This window comes from Mustelus asterias, chromosome 5, assembly GCF_964213995.1.
Source record: "Mustelus asterias chromosome 5, sMusAst1.hap1.1, whole genome shotgun sequence".
Classification (NCBI taxonomy): domain Eukaryota; kingdom Metazoa; phylum Chordata; class Chondrichthyes; order Carcharhiniformes; family Triakidae; genus Mustelus; species Mustelus asterias.
In genome coordinates this window covers 112,127,750-112,144,982 of record NC_135805.1, presented here as the reverse complement: position 1 = coordinate 112,144,982, position 17,233 = coordinate 112,127,750, and the positions used below count along the sequence as shown (strand labels likewise).

The 17,233-nt window shown below is 45.5% G+C and overlaps 1 protein-coding gene across 1 annotated transcript in view; it reads left to right on the top strand.

Annotated features, from left to right (window-relative positions):
• The window catches only part of tpo (thyroid peroxidase), a 96,416-nt gene that overhangs the window by 12,890 nt on the left and 66,293 nt on the right, over positions 1 to 17,233 (top strand). Inside the window, exons 3-5 of the mRNA XM_078213507.1 lie at positions 2,237 to 2,406; positions 6,933 to 7,065; positions 11,373 to 11,502. Of these exons, the coding sequence (XP_078069633.1) occupies positions 2,237 to 2,406; positions 6,933 to 7,065; positions 11,373 to 11,502 (433 nt within the window). The remainder of the gene's footprint in view (positions 1 to 2,236; positions 2,407 to 6,932; positions 7,066 to 11,372; positions 11,503 to 17,233) is intronic.

Here is a 17,233-nt window from a genome sequence, read left to right as displayed (position 1 = left end):
CTCAAAGGCTGCTGCCATAGCCCACTGTGTCTCAGTGCTGTCTCACTGGGTCTCCTGAAAGCTCTTGAGCCTCTCAGCCATGGGCTGCAGAATCTCGAGAACCCTGTTCAGTCCCTCAGCCTGCCACTCATGGTGAGGATCCCCTGCCCCAAGCTTTCCACTGCAGTGTTGGCCTAGGAAACACGCAAGACAGGCAATAGCTGGTCCACCTGAAAGCTTTGCAACTCCTCCCAACAGCCTCGCAGTCCGTCCAGTGTGGCCGTCAGCCCCTCCTGCATTCCCTGGCTCTGTTGCTGCATCTCCAGCAGCTGAGGGAGAAGTGATCTTAGAGGCCCAGCATGTAGTCTGGGGACAGCTGAGTCCTCACCTCCAGCAGGCCCCCACTTGCCAGAGGCCTCGGAAGTTCTCTCCTCCACCCGATGTATATTATCAGATGTGTCGGACTCACCTGAGAGTGACCCAGAAGCCTCACCACTAATTGGACCCACCGCGTGTCAGTATCTGGGATGGTGAGTTGTGAGGTGGAAGCTGATGCCAAAATTGTGCCACCCTCGGAGGTCCCTCGTACATCTCCTTTACACCTTACCCCTTGCACCCGAAACTCGTGCCCCCGAGAAGTTGCCTCAAAGTGAGTGGAGGAATGACAGGCGCTCGCGTCTTGACGGCAGCCCGACCATGCTGTCACTGACAGCCCGCGTCTTCCCTTCTCTGGAGAGCTCCAGTGTCCGCTCCTCAAAGAGGGTGAGGACCCGGAGGTCTGGCTCACCACCCTCTGTCTTCGCCCTCTCATGGGTGTTGTGTTCCATCTGCTTCTGTGGAGACAAAAGGAACCATGAAAGAAATGGTGGCGTGACTCCTGCAGAGAATCAGGTGGTGACCCTTAGAGGGCAAGCACAGCGGGGCTCATTGGGGGGAAAGGAAGGAGGTGCTTGGGGGTCAGGAACTGGAAGCATGCAGGATGCTGGGGATGGGGGGATCTGGGGGAGATTTGGGGGAAGATGCAAGATGGGGTTCAGCACTCACCCTTGCTGCATGGATGAGGTCATTGAGTTTTTTCTGGCACTGCTTCCCGGTTCAGGGGGCCAGTGTCCTGGCACAGACCGAGGTGGCGACTTCCTCCAAGGCCGCATTTCCATCAGCCCCCCTGGGTCTGCGTCCTCCTGGGGGAAGAGGGTGTCCCGCCTCACCTCTGCTGCATCCAGCAGCCTCCCCAGGTCACCCTCAGAGAATCAGGAAGCTGGTCATGTGCACATTTTGTGCAGGAATGCCTGCCTGCCTGTCCATTGTTGAGTTTTTAATGGAGCGGCCCCTCGTTAGGGCAGATCAGCTGCAGGCAGTTTGGCAGAGCATTCCAGCAAGTTCCATTCAGTTTGCTTGTTAGCATTGAGGGGAAGGCAAGTGAGCACTTGCAGGTGTGCTGATGGGGAGGGGGGTGGGTGGTGGATCAGTGCCTCAATGAATGGGGACAGTGGAGAGAGAGGGAGATATCACACAGCCATCGGAGTCCGGAGGTGATAGGGGCCTTGTGCGGGAGGGTCCGGGGTGGGGGTGAGGGGGATCACCCTGCCTGATATCTGTAGGGTGGAGGGGGAGGGATGGCTCTCTCTGCCTGAGATGAGTGAGGGGGAAGGGGGTTATGTTGTCACTCTGCCTAAGATCAGTGCGGGGGAAGGGAAGGGGGGGCCGCGATCAGTCTGGGTGCAGGGGGGTGTGGGATAAGTGGGTCTGTTATGTTGTGGGGGTGGGGCAATGTCTGTGGGGGCCAGGCGGAGGCATTAATCGGCCCGGGCGTGACGTGGCAGGGGAGTGCTTTTCAATTTTTTTAACTTGCCATGCCCAGTTCAAAGCTTCGATCAGAGCAGCAGCGTTTCGGGCGCGATAAGCCTCGCTCACAGCACAATTCAGATTCGCGACTTTTTTTTCAGGCTAAGTGCGTGTGGGAGCGCCTGAGAACAGGGTTCACAAATCGGATCTGAATTGCACCCAGATTCAGCACTCAGAATCAAAATGGTAAAATCACCCCTTGTGTTTCACAATCAACCTCATTCAAAGCATAATTGACCAACAATCAGGTTAACACATTGAAAATGAGAAAAGACTGATTCAAGTCTCCTTGCACCTTCCGTTATTTTTCACACCTTTCACGAAACACAGCAAACAAAGACTGGATATGATTTGAAGCAATGCCTTTCCATCTCAGTCATGGCATTCCTTTCTCTTTATCTTTATTTATCAGAGAAATTGATGTTGGTAAACTGTCTTCTTCCATCGAGTTGCTCTCCTTTTCCAAGAGGCCGCAAATTGAGAGCAAGAAGATTTCAAGAGCAGCTGAAATCATGGAAATGTCATTGTATCTGATCCAAAAGAAAGTGCATCAGAAATACAGGAGATCAACCAATGCGACTGGTAAGTGGCTCTCGTTTATCCGCAGCATCAGAAAGGATGTGTGTGGGTGCGGGGATTTGAGTCTCAACCCTAGACTCTGGGTGCTGAGTCAGGATCCATTTTGTTACCCAGTGTCATTATCTAGTACTCTCAAGTACTCGCTGATGCTCAAGCTTGGGTTCTGCCAGGGCCACTCGGCTCCTGACCTCATTACAGCCTTTGTCCAAACATTGACAAAAAAGCTGAGCTCTGGACATGATTGGCAAGGCTGGCATTTAGTGCACATCCCTAATTCCTCAAAGAAGACAGAGATAGGACTGAGTTAGGTCAACCTGGAGAATGGTTAAGAGTCAGCCATGTTGCTGTTGGACTGGAGTCACATGAAGGCCTGAGTGGGTAAGGGCATCAGTGAATCTGTTGGCCTTTTTCAACAACCTGACAGATTCAAGGTCACTTCCTCTTTGTGGTTCCAGAATTTTGAAGTTGAATTCAGACTGCTCCAGTGAGGTTCCAGCTCACAGTTCCTGGATTATTTGTCTAGCATATGGATCAGTTATTAAGTAACAACACCTCTACACTACCAGATCTCTTAATTTGATATTAACTAGTCTGGAACTGGACTTTTACTTGACAAAACACCACTGCCAGCAGAAAGAAATGGCTTTCACCCTATCAATCTGTACAAACCTAGCTTCCAGAGGTGAATAGTTCCAGGATAAAGAACTTCTGTTAGGAAGATAGATTGGAGGAGTTGGGATTGTTTTCCTTGGAGAAGAGATTTGTTAGATGTCTTCAAAATCACGAATGGTCTGAACAGTGCGAAACACAGGGTGAAACTGTCCCCACTGGTGAAAGGATTGAGAGGGCAGAGCTTTAAAGTAATTGGCAAATAAAGCAAAAGCAACATGAGGACAATCTTCTTCACGCTGCGAGTGATTAAGGTCTAGAAGGTTCTGCCTGAGTGTGTGGAGAAGGCACAATCAATCGAAGCATTCAAAATGGAATTGGACTATCATCTGAAAAGGGAGAATGAGCAGGGAATATGGGGAGAAAGCAGGGGAACTGTATTGGATAGATTGCTCATTCAGAGAGCCGAACACTATGGCAGAATGGCTTCCTTCTGCACTGCAACAATTCTGTGGTTCTGTGAGCAGGATCATGTGCCACATCCACTCTGTCAGCTCGTTTAATAAAACATAGCAAAATCTTTAGAAATTCCATTAAACAAACCATTGGAAAGAGTGCCAGAGTATTTAAAGAGTGCACTACCTATTTAAATGTCCCTTCCAGTTCCCTGTGGATTCTCCCATGGGTTAGTTATTTTCACTGCAAAGTTATTTGAAAATACATTTGCCAACAGGTTAACAGCGTTGGTACAGTTGATTACTTGAGAGTGACCAAATGATTTATCACTTACATTAGGCAGTTGCAGAATCTCATCAAATCTCTATTATCAGTAATAATAATTCTGCTGGTGTAACTGTGCTGCAGGTAGTTTACTGATGGGGAAACATCAAAGGGTTTTATTACATAGCATGACACCAAGATCTGAATGTACCATTGCTAATCGTGTACTTTATATTAATCTGCAGCATCCTTGGCAGTATCTAAGTCCAATTAGTAGATAGATTATTGCTATCAATAAATCTGATCCCTCAAGATAGCAGATATTAATGAATAACAGAGCCTCCGTTCTTGGCAGTCGATCATGTCTACCCAGTGCTGCACAAACTCTTAAACAGTACTACCTGGAGCATACTTTGTCTGTAATGAGTGCAGTTTGCAAGGGTTGAATAGAATCGCATCAACTGTAATTAGTTACTTGTCCTCATTCCAGTCGGAAAGACTGATAGATTTATTAGAATGAGGACACAGCTGAAAGGTTGCTCATTGTTATGGTCAGTATTCCGCAATTTGTTGCTGCTGACAACAGAAATAGACTAATTCATCAACTGTGTTTAACCATATATTCACACTCAGAGCTTGGATGAATGGTATGCTGGAAAACAGAGGAGAAATAGTCATTGTTAATTGTGTTGATGGTAAATAATACAGCTTTTATAATATTTGGAGTGAATTAGACGTGAACCTTTTTCTTACAAATGCATATTATCGCTCTGGCTAAAGTAGCCTTGCTACTTTAGCAATAAGAGTGTTCCAGCAAGGTTTCTGTATTGTGCTATTTTAATTGCATTAGCTCTGTTATGAGCACTTTAGAGAGTATAAGTTAACCCCCATCCTAAAAGGGGCAACCAGCAAGCAAAGGTGATAGCCCAGGTACCTGAATGGTGAGGCTCAACATGCCCTTAATGTTAGACCTCAGGCCTCAATGAGGTTGAAGCGGTGAGTTGTGGATATTTAACGCCAGAGTTTCCAGCAGTTCAGGAAAGGTGAACAGTTACAAGATGTGCAGAGGGACAGGGAGGGTAGTGATCATGTCCCTCGTCAGATCTTACCCCCCCCCACCACCCCAGTCCCATGTTCAAGGAACTCTTTTGGATGGCACCCTCCAGCAGTGTCTTTATGGACATGCATTTTCTGAAGGCAATTGGCATCAGCATTGTCAGCTTCAGAAAACCCAATACAACAGACATGGTCTCAAACAGATATTAGGCCCATTATTATTTAATGAGCAAACTTACCATTTTCTGTTTCAGGCACTGGACTTGGATTAAATACCTGTGTTTTTTATCCATACCGAAGTCGGAGGGTGGCACAGTGGTTAACACAGTGATTAACACTGCTGCCTTACAGCGCCAGGGACCTGTGTTCAATTCTGGCCGTGGGTGACTGTGTGGAGTTTGCACGTTCTCCCCGTGATTGCGTGGGTTTCCTCTGGGTGCTTTGGTTTCCTCCCACAGTCCAAAGATATGTGGGTTGGGTGGATTGACCATGCTAAATTGACTCTTAGGCAAGAAACAGTCTACCCCATTTTTTTCAATGTATAAGTGCATAAGATTGGGCCGTAAAAATGGATCATGAACTCTCCCACCGATGGGCGGAGCGAGCCGATAAAATCACACAAGAGCTGAAACATCAGGTCCACGCCTGATTTCTCGACTCTCATGACTTTATGAGAGCTGGATTTCCAGCGAGGCTGAATAATATACTTAAATATATTTGAATTCTATTTTCGAAGTGTTTAGTGAGCCCTGCGTTCAATCGTCCAGGCTCACTTGCTTTAAGGCCTACCCAGGTGAGGTACTCTTTGGCGAGGAAAACACCTGCTCCCCATGAACAGGGAACAGTTATGTTGGCCTTGCTGGTGGAACCAAAGAACATTGAGGGCCCCGGGGAGGCCAAGGGCAAAGGGGGGTGCCCCCTGGGCAATGCCAGCCTGGCAGTGCCACACTGGTATCTTGGCACTGCCAGCCTGGTACCTGGGAATGCCCACTGGACATCTAGGCAATGGCAGGGGGTAGAGCCTCTGGGGGTGGGGCTGGAAGGGTGGGGCCTATGGGAGTGGGATCTGAAGGGGTGGGGCCTATGGGGTGGTGCATGAAAGGGGGCAGTGCCTATGGGATGGGGCTTATGGGGGCAGGGCATGAAGGAGGCAGCCCAATTGAGGGGGCCTGCTGCCACTCTGCAATGGGAATGATTGGGATGGGAGGGGGACCCCGATCGGTTTGGGTGGCAGGTAGGGTGGCGGTGGTTAGATGCCTGTGCATTATTGGGCTTGCAATCAGCCGCGGGCCCCCACAATTGCGGTGGGGAGGGAGGAGCTGGTTGAGGCTGCCTGCAGTAGCAGGGGCCTGACAACTCTGTCTCTGTCTGTCAGGCCCCTGCTGTTACAATTGCGCATGTGCAGCATCAGAGGTCTGCAAAGGTACAGTAGCTCCCTCTATAGGCTGGCTGGTGAATTAAGCCCAGCCCACTGCCTGCACCAGCTCAAAACAATCGACACCATTTTTTCAATGACTAACTGCATAAGATTGGGTGTGAAAACCCACCCAAAAAATGGACCAGGAACTCTCCTATTTTCACGCTAGCTGTAAACTTAGAATCAGTCTCATAAATTTCTGCCCTTAGTGTCAGGGGGATTAGCAAGGTAAATACATGGGGTTGGGGGATAGGGCCCGGGTGGGATTGTTGTCGGTACAGGTTTGATGGGCCAAATGGCCTCCTTCTGCACTGAAGGGATTCAATGATTCCATGAATACATTTCCAGCTCATAATGAATGTGCAGTTCACATAAATGTATATATATATATATATATTTGAGGCTTCATTGTTTGGCACCTGAACATCTGCATGGTGTTATCAATTTTCTGGCCCATCATTTTCTAGGCAGGCTCACCTTCTAGAAGAACTGTCTCCCAAAAATCTGTTCAAAATTCAGTATCTTAGTTTCAGAAAGCTGAAGAAAACGTATCAGCAAACTTTCAATTTATCTGTTGAAAGACATTTTGCCAGAAAACATGCAAAATGAGGCCTCTTTATTTTCCCAATGGGAATTTGCCTTTGTTATCTAACAATAAATTTTATTGATTTCACATTCTCCTGAATCACTTATTTACAGCACTTTTTTAATTTCCATTTTGTCTTAGATCTCCTTTCACCAGAAGTCTTGAATGCTCTTGCAACCACATCAGGATGTGCACTTCACATGCAGCCTCTAACCTGCTCCAACAGTTGTTTGGCCAAAAAATACAGATTGATTAATGGAACCTGCAACAACAGGTTACTGAAAACATCTTCATTTACTGAAATTGTTGTCCTGGTTTATTATTCTGTTTGGATGTTTTCATTGAGATAACAGCACATTATTCGCAACTTTATTAGAATTCTAATGCTCCAGGTGTCTAACTCTTGCAGTTGTTTTACAAATATCTTTTGAAGTTTTAAAATGTATTTATTAGTGTCACAAGCAGGCTTACATTAACACTGCAATGAAGTTATTGTGAAAATCCCCTAATGCATGGCCAATGCACCTAACCAGCATATCTTTTGGACTGTGGGAGGAAACAGGAGCACCTGGAGGAAACCAACGTAAACACGGGGAGAACGTGCAGACTCTGCAAAGTCAGTGTCCCAAGTCAGGAATTGAACCTGGGTCCCTAGCACTGTGAGGCAGCAGTGCTAACCACTCTACTACTGTGCCACCCTCCACCATTGTCATTAAGATTAAATACCTTAACCTATCTCTTGTTCCTCACAATCCAAAACATGGTGATTTTTTGATGATAGAAAACACTCACAATGAAGGACCCAAAACTAATGTCAAGGGACCACAAAAAATTAGCTGTGGGTAGCCACCATTATTTGTTTTCTTTACATTACTGTGAATGAAGGTGGTTTAATGAGGGAAGCCACCAGTAAACCAGGAAATAAAGAGGCATCCAGAAGTGAAACTCAAATTAGTTGCAATGTTTTTAGGATGTCAGACATGGCGCAGTAAATCAGATAGTCGTTGGTTCAAACCTTACTCCAGAGAAATGAGCACAACATTGAAGCTAATATTGCAGTGCAGTGCGAAATGCGTGCTGCACTATCAGAGCCACTGTCTGCAAATTTAAATCAAGCATCACTCTCAGTGGATGTACAAGATTCCATGGCATTACTTTAGTTCTTTCCCATATCCTGACCAATATTTATCCATTAGAGCATAAGCTATAAAAGCAGAATTTGATTATTTGGCCCATCGAGTCTGCTACATCATTCAATCATGGCTAATAAGTTTCTTAAGCCCATTCTCCCACCTTTTTCCCGTAACCTTTGATCCCTTTACCAATCAAGAACCTATCTATCTCTATTTTAAATGTACTCAATGACCTGGCCTCCACAGCCCTCAGTGACAATGACTTCCATAGATTCACCACCCTCTGGCTCTCCCTCAACAAGTATCAGTCAGTCAAATTATCTGGTCATTTATCTCCATTCTGCTGAGGGCACATATTGCTGTGTGCAGATTGGCTGCTCTGCTTTCTGCATTCCAACGCCATCTACATTTCAAAAGTACTTAATTGGTTGTAAAACACTTTGGAATGCCCTGGGGGTTCTGAAAGGCATTGTTTTTAAATAAATCCAACAACCTTGCCTTTTGGTTGTTAACAATGCAGAGCTGTAATATTCAACAGCGGGGAAAAAGCACCATATTTGTAAAAGCTACTCGCAAATTCAGGGGCTCCACTGTAGGTTATTTATATTGCTTTGGTTTCGACAAGAGACCCACAAGATGATAACGATCAACAATTCATTCAGCTATTGCTATTCCTCTGGATGCACATTGAGTATACAGATGGCAGTGCTGAGCTATCAATAAAATGGATTACATTACATTTTGGGAAATCCATTTTGTTTACGTTCACTTACCCACTTAGTTTGGCTGAATTGAGGAAAAGGGATGTTGGAAAAAAATGTAACATTGCTCTCCTCCGCAAGGTATCCAATGAATGGGACAATTATGTAAGGTGAGCAGCGTTTTGGGTTCAACTTTCAGCCAATGCCAGAGATGATGCATCTAATTTTGTTCAGTGGGCTTCTTGACAATGCACATGCAGTAATGCGATCCATTTTATTGATGGCTCAGCTTTGCCATCTGTATATTCAATGTGCACCCAGAAGAATAGTAATAGCTTAATGAATTGCTGATAGTCGGCTAACATTCTTTGCCAAAGCTCCTACGGTCACTTGAAAGTACTAGAAGCTATCAATTCCCGTAGAACTTAACTCCATCCTGGAGTCAACATTTGCGGCAGAGCAGCAGTGAGCATAAGATAGTCTAGAAAAGTAGATTGCAATCTGTTAAGATCCAGATAAACATAGACCTGATGTCAGTCTACTTTGCTGCTTGTCCCACAGATCCCGATAGCTTTGAACAAGTTCATGCTAACAGTTTTATTCTACCTTCCTCTTTTTTTCTCCCTCAATTCCCTACAAGTATTCTTTTTCCAACCTCACCAGTCATGTATCTGGGCATGTAAGTACCATTCTGTCAGAAGAGTAAATCAAATCCATAAATGTTTTTGCAGAAGGTATCAATTTTTATTTGTTGATCATCTATCCAAGTGTCACCAGCAGTCTCCTTTACACAAAGATTCCAAATCAATTTGACTCATTTTGAGCTAACCATCTAAAAACTAAATAAACCTTAAAGACTTGGCCAAGTCTGCTACCTCATCCCAGAAAGAAACCCAAAAGAATGAACCGAGACATTAAATGAGATCATCTCTATTAAACCCAAGCTGTGGTGATCGCTTATAGTGAACAAATTGACTAATACACACAGTAATGGGATATGATTTGAATGTGAGGAATGCACAGTTTAGCTTCCTTGATCTGTGTTATTCCCCCCGCGCCTCCTCCTCCCCCCAGTGACTTCAGGTGAGGATGGGAGAAAATAGCAGAGAGAATATAATTCACATAACTTATAACAAAATATCAAGTGTGTTATAATTACAAATCTGAGGTGAGATTAAGCAATTAATGCATTGAAAAATTGAATTAACTGGGACTAGAAGTATTAAAGTGGACATCTATCAAGAGTTTAGCTGAGGAGAAGCACAAGTGATCACTTCAGCCCTAATATTAGCAAAGGGCCATGTGCCTGAATTTTTAGGATGGCGGGAGCTGGAAGAGTTGGTGGGGATCACTTCTGTCCTTTATCGAGAGTGTCACCTTGGAGAACTATTGACTAACTGGTTGACTGACAGCTCTCCAGTGCCGCCGGGAACAGCTCTGCAGTGGCTGGGAAAGGCACTCCTGGGAGCTGCCTAGAACTCTGCCCCAGGACCTGGAGGACAGATAAGTGGCAGGGTTTCCTGGGTTAGGAGGGTACAGGAACATCTGGTCGCAAGGGCAGCAGTTGGGGTCTTGGGGGATAGGCTGGTGGGGGAACTGTGGTTCAGAGGTCACTGTGCCTGAAGAGGAAGGTGCCCCAGTGTCATCCCCTCCCTTGCCATCTCATAACCGTCAGGGAAGTGGGACAAGGGGGGAAGCGTGAAGTTCTGTCCATAGAGTTTATATTAGGAAAGGTCTTGCATCTGATTAGCAAGGCTCTGAAATAACAATTCAAAAAGAACAAATATTTGAGCAAACAAGTGAAGACTGTGGTGCCAAAAATTGGGAAATGTGCACCTTAGCATAACTGCCAAGATGTGCCCACCTTGAACCTCTGGTGCGGGACAGGAGTCACATGTAGACCAAAATGGCAGGTTTCTTTTCTACCTGTTTTTACGACAGTCCAACAGCTTTGTGATCACATTACTGGTATCAGCTTTTTACATCCAGGTTTTTGTTTTAGAAAACTGAATTCAAATTCTCAAACCGCCATGGTAGTGTTCGAACTCGGGTAATTTAGCCATCCAGATTACTAGCCCAGAAGCATAACTGTTGCCTTACCATATCCAGTTATGATGCACATCCTTTTCCCTGAAATCAACTAGTTTGATGTCATCTAATTACTGGTGCTTAAATTACCTTTTTATCTTGCTCTTTGGTGATGTCCTACAATACAAACCTTTTCCATCTGACAATCTTAAAAAAAATCTTTGTAAAAAGGAGTGCCATCTCCTTTATGAGAGTGGTGGGTGCCTGGAATGCGCTACCAAAGGAAGTGGTGGAAGCAGGCACATTAGCAATATTTAAGAGGCATCTGGATGGGTACATGAATAGGGGGATATGGTCTGAGTAAAGGCAGAAGGTTTTTTTTAGTTTAATTAGGGCATCATGATTGGTGTGGGCTTGGAATGCCAAAGGACCTGTTCCTGTGCTGTACTTTTCTTTGTTCTGGTAATTCACAGTGATGCTGACACTGAACTAAGTATAGTGACTAAGCCAGAAAATCTACCACTGGCTGAATGCACAGTTTCATCACTCCCTTTGCAACATTTCTATTCTCAGCGAAAGCAATCACAATGCAGTTTAGTGGCTGGAAAAAGGTTACTTCCATAAATAACCAGGAATTCTTTGAGAATAAATTACTTGATAGTTATAAAAATGACTTGTACCCTCACGAGTTAGTCATCATTTTCTGCATTCTCTTTTAGAAATAATCCCAGGTGGGGAACCTCAAATATTGCTCTTGCACGATGGCTTCCACCAGATTATGAGGATGGATTCAGCCAACCTAAAGGATGGAATCCTGAACACTTGTACAGAGGGTTTAAGTTACCGCTTGTAAGTACTGTCCTGTTCAACAAACTCTTTGCTTAGCTCAGAAAAGACTGATCAGAAAATAAAAATGTTTTCTGTTTAAAGGAGAATCATATTCTTAGTGATGAGGCAGAAATTGTATAGTAACACATTCACTGAAATACCCAGCATTAGCTAAAATAGAGATCACCTCTGCATGTGCTGTAATTTTGTTTTTAATTGGTACTGATGTGAAGTGTTTCACAATAACACTTTTGTACAGAAGCTTCTGAACAGTCAACACTTAAAATAGTGTGAATGAAAGTTAATGGTAGGCTCTCTTGAATGTTGTTGTTGGACCTGAACACTGAAAGTTCTAAGCTAGAAGTCTATAGAACATAGAACAGTACAGCACAGAACAGGCCCTTCGGCCCACGATGTTGTGCCGAGCTTTATCTGAAACCAAGATCAAGCTATCCCGCTCCCTATCATCCTGGTGTGCTCCATGTGCCTATCCAATAACCGCTTAAATGTTCCTAAAGTGTCTGACTCCACTATCACTGCAGGCAGTCCATTCCACACCCCAACCACTCTCTGCGTAAAGAACCTACCTCTGATATCCTTCCTATATCTCCCACCACGAACCCTGTAGTTATGCCCCCTTGTAATAGCTCCATCCACCCGAGGAAATAGTCTTTCAACATTCACTCTATCTATCCCCTTCATCATTTTATAAACCTCTATTAAGTCTCCCCTCAGCCTCCTCCGCTCCAGAGAGAACAGCCCTAGCTCCCTCAACCTTTCCTCATAAGACCTACCCTCCAAACCAGGCAGCATCCTGGTAAATCTCCTCTGCACTCTTTCCAGCGCTTCCACATCCTTCTTATAGTGAGGTGACCAGAACTGCACACAATATTCCAAATGTGGTCTCACCAAGGTCCTGTACAGTTGCAGCATAACCCCACGGCTCTTAAACTCCAACCCCCTGTTAATAAAAGCTAACACACTATAGGCCTTCTTCACAGCTCTATCCACTTGAGTGGCAACCTTTAGAGGTCTGTGGATATGGACCCCAAGATCTCTCTGTTCCTCCACAGTCTTCAGAACCCTACCTTTGACCCTGTAATCCACATTTAAATTAGTCCTACCAAAATGAATCACCTCACAGTTATCAGGGTTAAACTCCATTTGCCATTTTTCAGCCCAGCTTTGCATCCTATCTATGTCTCTTTGCAGCCGACAACAGCCCTCCACCTCATCCACTACTCCACCAATCTTGGTGTCATCAGCAAATTTACTGATCCACCCTTCAGCCCCCTCCTCTAAGTCATTAATAAAAATCACAAAGAGCAGAGAACCAAGCACTGATCCCTGCGGCACTCCGCTAGCAACCTGCCTCCAATCCGAAAATTTTCCATCCACCACCACCCTCTGTCTTCGATCAGACAGCCAGTTACCTATCCAATCGGCCAACTTTCCCTCTATCCCACACCTCCTCACTTTCATCATAAGCCGACCATGGGGGACCTTATCAAACGCCTTACTAAAATCCATGTATATGACATCAACTGCCCGACCTTCATCAACACACCTAGTTACCTCCTCAAAAAATTCTATCAAATTTGTGAGGCACGACTTGCCCTTCACGAATCTGTGCTGACTATCCCGGATTAATCCGCATCTTTCTAAATGGTCGTAAATCCCATCTCTAAGGACCTTTTCCATCAATTTACCAACCACCGAAGTAAGACTAACCGGTCTATAATTACCAGGGTCATTTCTATTCCCTTTCTTAAACAGAGGAACAACATTCGCCATTCTCCAGTCCTCTGGCACCATCCCCGTGGACAGCGAGGACCCAAAGATCAAAGCCAAAGGCTCTGCAATCTCATCCTTTGCCTCCCAAAGAATCCTAGGATACATTTCATCAGGCCCAGGGGACTTATCGACCTTCAGTTTATTCAAAACTGCCAGGACATCCTCCCTCCGAACATCTATTTCCTCCAGCCTATTAGCCTGTAACACCTTCTCTTCCTCAAAAACATGGCCCCTCTCCTTGGTGAACACTGAAGAAAAGTATTCATTCATCACCTCGCCTATCTCTACTGACTCCATACACAAGTTCCCACTACTGTCCTTGACCGGCCCTAACCTCACCCTGGTCATTCTTTTATTCCTCACATAAGAGTAAAAAGCCTTGGGGTTTTCCTTGATCCGACCCGCCAAGGACTTCTCGTGTCCCCTCCTAGCTCTCCTAAGCCCCTTTTTCAGCTCATTCCTTGCTAACTTGTAACCCTCAATCGAGCCATCTGAACCTTGTTTCCTCATCCCTACATAAACTTCCCTCTTCCTTTTCACAAGACATTCCACCTCTTTCATGAACCATGGTTCCCTCACTCGGCCATTTCCTCCCTGCCTGACAGGGACATACCTATCAAGGACATCCAGTATTTGTTCCTTGAAAAAGTTCCACTTTTCATTAGTTCCTTTCCCTGACAGTTTCTGTTCCCAACTTATGCCCCCTAATTCTTGCCTAATCGCATCATAATTACCTCTCCCCCAATTGTAAAGCTTGCCCTGCCGTACGGCCCTATCCCTCTCCATTGCAATAACAAAAGACACCGAATTGTGGTCACTATCTCCAAAGTGCTCTCCCACAACCAAATCTAACACTTGGCCCGGTTCATTTCCCAGTACCAAATCCAATGTGGCCTCACCTCTTGTCGGCCTATCCACATATTGTGTCAGGAAACCTCCTGCACACACTGCACAAAAACTGCCCCATCCGAACTATTTGACCTACAAAGGTTCCAATCAATATTTGGAAAGTTAAAGTCCCCCATGACAACTACCCTGTGACCCCTACACATATCCAGAATCTGCTTAGCAATTTCTTCCTCCGCATCTCTATTACAATCTTTGATTAACAATGCCACTCCTCCACCTCATTTACCAGCTTCCCTACACTTAGTGAAACATCTATACCCCAGAACGTCCAACAACCATTCCTGTCCTTGTTCTACCCACGTCTCCGTAATGGCCACAACATCGTAGTCCCAAGTACCAATCCACACCCCAAGTTCATCTACCTTGTTCCAGATGCTCCTTGCATTGAAGTAGACACACTTCAACCCACCTTCCTGTCTACCGGTACCCACCCTTGACCCTGATACCTTCCCCAATACCTCACCACCCTCACTGACTTCTGGACTACAACTCCTTTTCCCACTCCCCTGACAAATTAGTTTAAACCCCCCTGAAGAGCCGTATCAAATTTCCCTCCTAAGATATAGGGGGTGATTCTGCCAAAATAATTCTAAGTGCTGAATTTGCGTAAAAATGTGAGTTATTTCCACTGTTTTTATAGTGGGATTTTCAAAATGAATCTCCCACACTCTGTGCATCACAGAGTGCCTCAGAGAGATTCACACTGAAAATCTGGGGGCAGTGCCTCTTCTCGCTGGGAGGCCGGCAGCATAGTGCTGAGCGGGCCACTGCGCATGCGCCGATCTGTCAGCACAGAGATCTCCGCATGCCGGCCTCCCAATCGCTGGCCAGTCCAATCGCGGGCCAGCCCTGTGACCCCACATCACTGGCTTCCTGATACCCCCGACCCCCCAATTGCTGGCCTCCTGGACCAGCCCCAATGTCTCTCCCCCCCCCCAACTAGCACCTGACTATCCACTTCTCTCCCTCTGCCCACAATCCACTGATCCCAAGTGCAGAGTGGCAGGAATCTCCACCCCCACCAATTGCCCTTAAAGGCCTTGCTCCAATAGGCCCCACCCCCTTGGCACTGCCAATGCCTAGTGGGCAGTGCCAAGATCCCCCTTGGGCAGTGCCAGGGGGCCAGGCTGGCACTGACAGGCTGGTAATTCTCCAGGGTCACCCCCCCATCCCTCCTCCTGAGGGGGCATCAATGGCCTCCCTTCACTCCAGCAGGGTTGGGCTGCTGGTTCCCCGTTAGTGGGGAGCTGTTGTAAACCCTGCTGGAGTTCTTTCCCACCCCCCCCCCCCACACCTCTGGCAGAGTGTGGGGGGGGAGGGAGGGAAGGGAGAAAAAGAGAAGAGGCTTGCAGGCCAGGAGACTTCAATCCCGGGCCTGCTAATGATATTAAAATCCAAATTTTAATATTTAAATCAGCTCTGCGCCGAATCCGACGCTGTGCTGATGACTCCAGAAATCCTGTCCCTGAAGACACGTGGAGGCCGTGGTGCCCAGCGGAGAGCCCGCTAAATGGCCTCCCTTATCTCTCCTGGCTGGGAGAATCACCCCCATAATGCCGGTTGCCTCATTATAAGACAGTCCTTCTTGTGATCTCAAAATCCTCCAGTCACCTTCTGTCAACAATGGTCAGAGTGATGGTTGATTCCATTATAAAAAGTGGTTGCAATATCACAGTAATTGTCCAGCTCTCTGTTATCCATAGCAAAACGTAAAGATAAACAATAAAGTTCAGATTTGCTGACTCTCTGTTGCTCTTAGTGGATACCAATCTTAACCAGTACCTTTAGGATTCAGTGTTCAATTTCTGGTCCATTATTAAAAGTACAAACTAAAACTAAATTTTTGACTTAAAAGCCAATGTGAGAGACTAAGGGTGGAATTTTCCCGTCCCACCCGCCACGGGAATCATGCAAAGTTCCGTTGACCTCAGGTGGGATTTTCCGATCTTGGGGTGAGCGCGGCCAGAAAATCCTGCTACACATGTAAGAGCATGGGGTAATACCAAAGTTGAAAAGGTTAAAGGAGGAAGATGGGAGTAATGTTTAGGCGATACTAATTTTAAAAAATAATTCATTTGAGGGATGTGGGCTTCGCTGTCTTGGCCAGCATTTATTGCCCATCTCTGATTGCCCTTTTAAAGGTGGTGGTGAGCTGCCTTCTTGAACTGTTGCAGTCCATGTGGTGTACATATATTCACAATGCTGTTAGGGAGGAAGTTTTAGGAATTTGACCCAGCAACAGTGAAGGAGCGGCGATATATTTGATGGCCAGAATGGTGGGGAGCTTGGAAGGGAACTTCCAGGTGTTGGTGTTCCCATGCACCTGCTGCCCTTGTTGTTCCATATGGTCTTTCAAGGATCTTGATGGAATTCTCTGTAGAGATTTGCACTACAAGAAGAATGGAAGTTGAGAACACTGAGATCTTGTTATTGGTTTTATTTGATCATCAGTGCGAGGTGTGTTACAGGGGAAGGTGTTTGAAATGAAGGAGGAAACTGGACCACTTGGAATCTGGTGTGGTTTCATATATTCAGGGTGCACAGGATACAAAAAGAAATCAAATCCAGAGTGTTGAAAAAGGTAGTCCAGTATTCAGTAATTAAATGGTTAAAAATGCTTTTAGCAAATGTTACATTTGAGAGAATGGGCAAAGACAGCCTTTGAAAAATGGTGAAGCATATGACCTTTTATTCCTAGTGACCATGGTAACCTAGGGTTCCATGTAAGATGTAAAGGGCAAGTTCTGTAGATCATAGCTGAAATAACTCAAAAACTGAAAGAAAAAATCCTTTCTTGAATGAAATAAAAATTTGATGTCGGCAATTGTTCTGCTTTATTAGTTTCTCAACTGATCTTTACTGCTGAACATACTATGTACTGGGAATTTCATTTATATCAATAAAACAATAGATTTCTATTTCTCTCATAGATGAAGTTTGTTCAAATTATTCGGCCAGCTTAATTTGCAAGATTTATAGCAATAAAAAGGCAAAACCCCAAAATCTTATGGCTTTTAATCATAAAATACAGTTGAGCTGACATTGATAG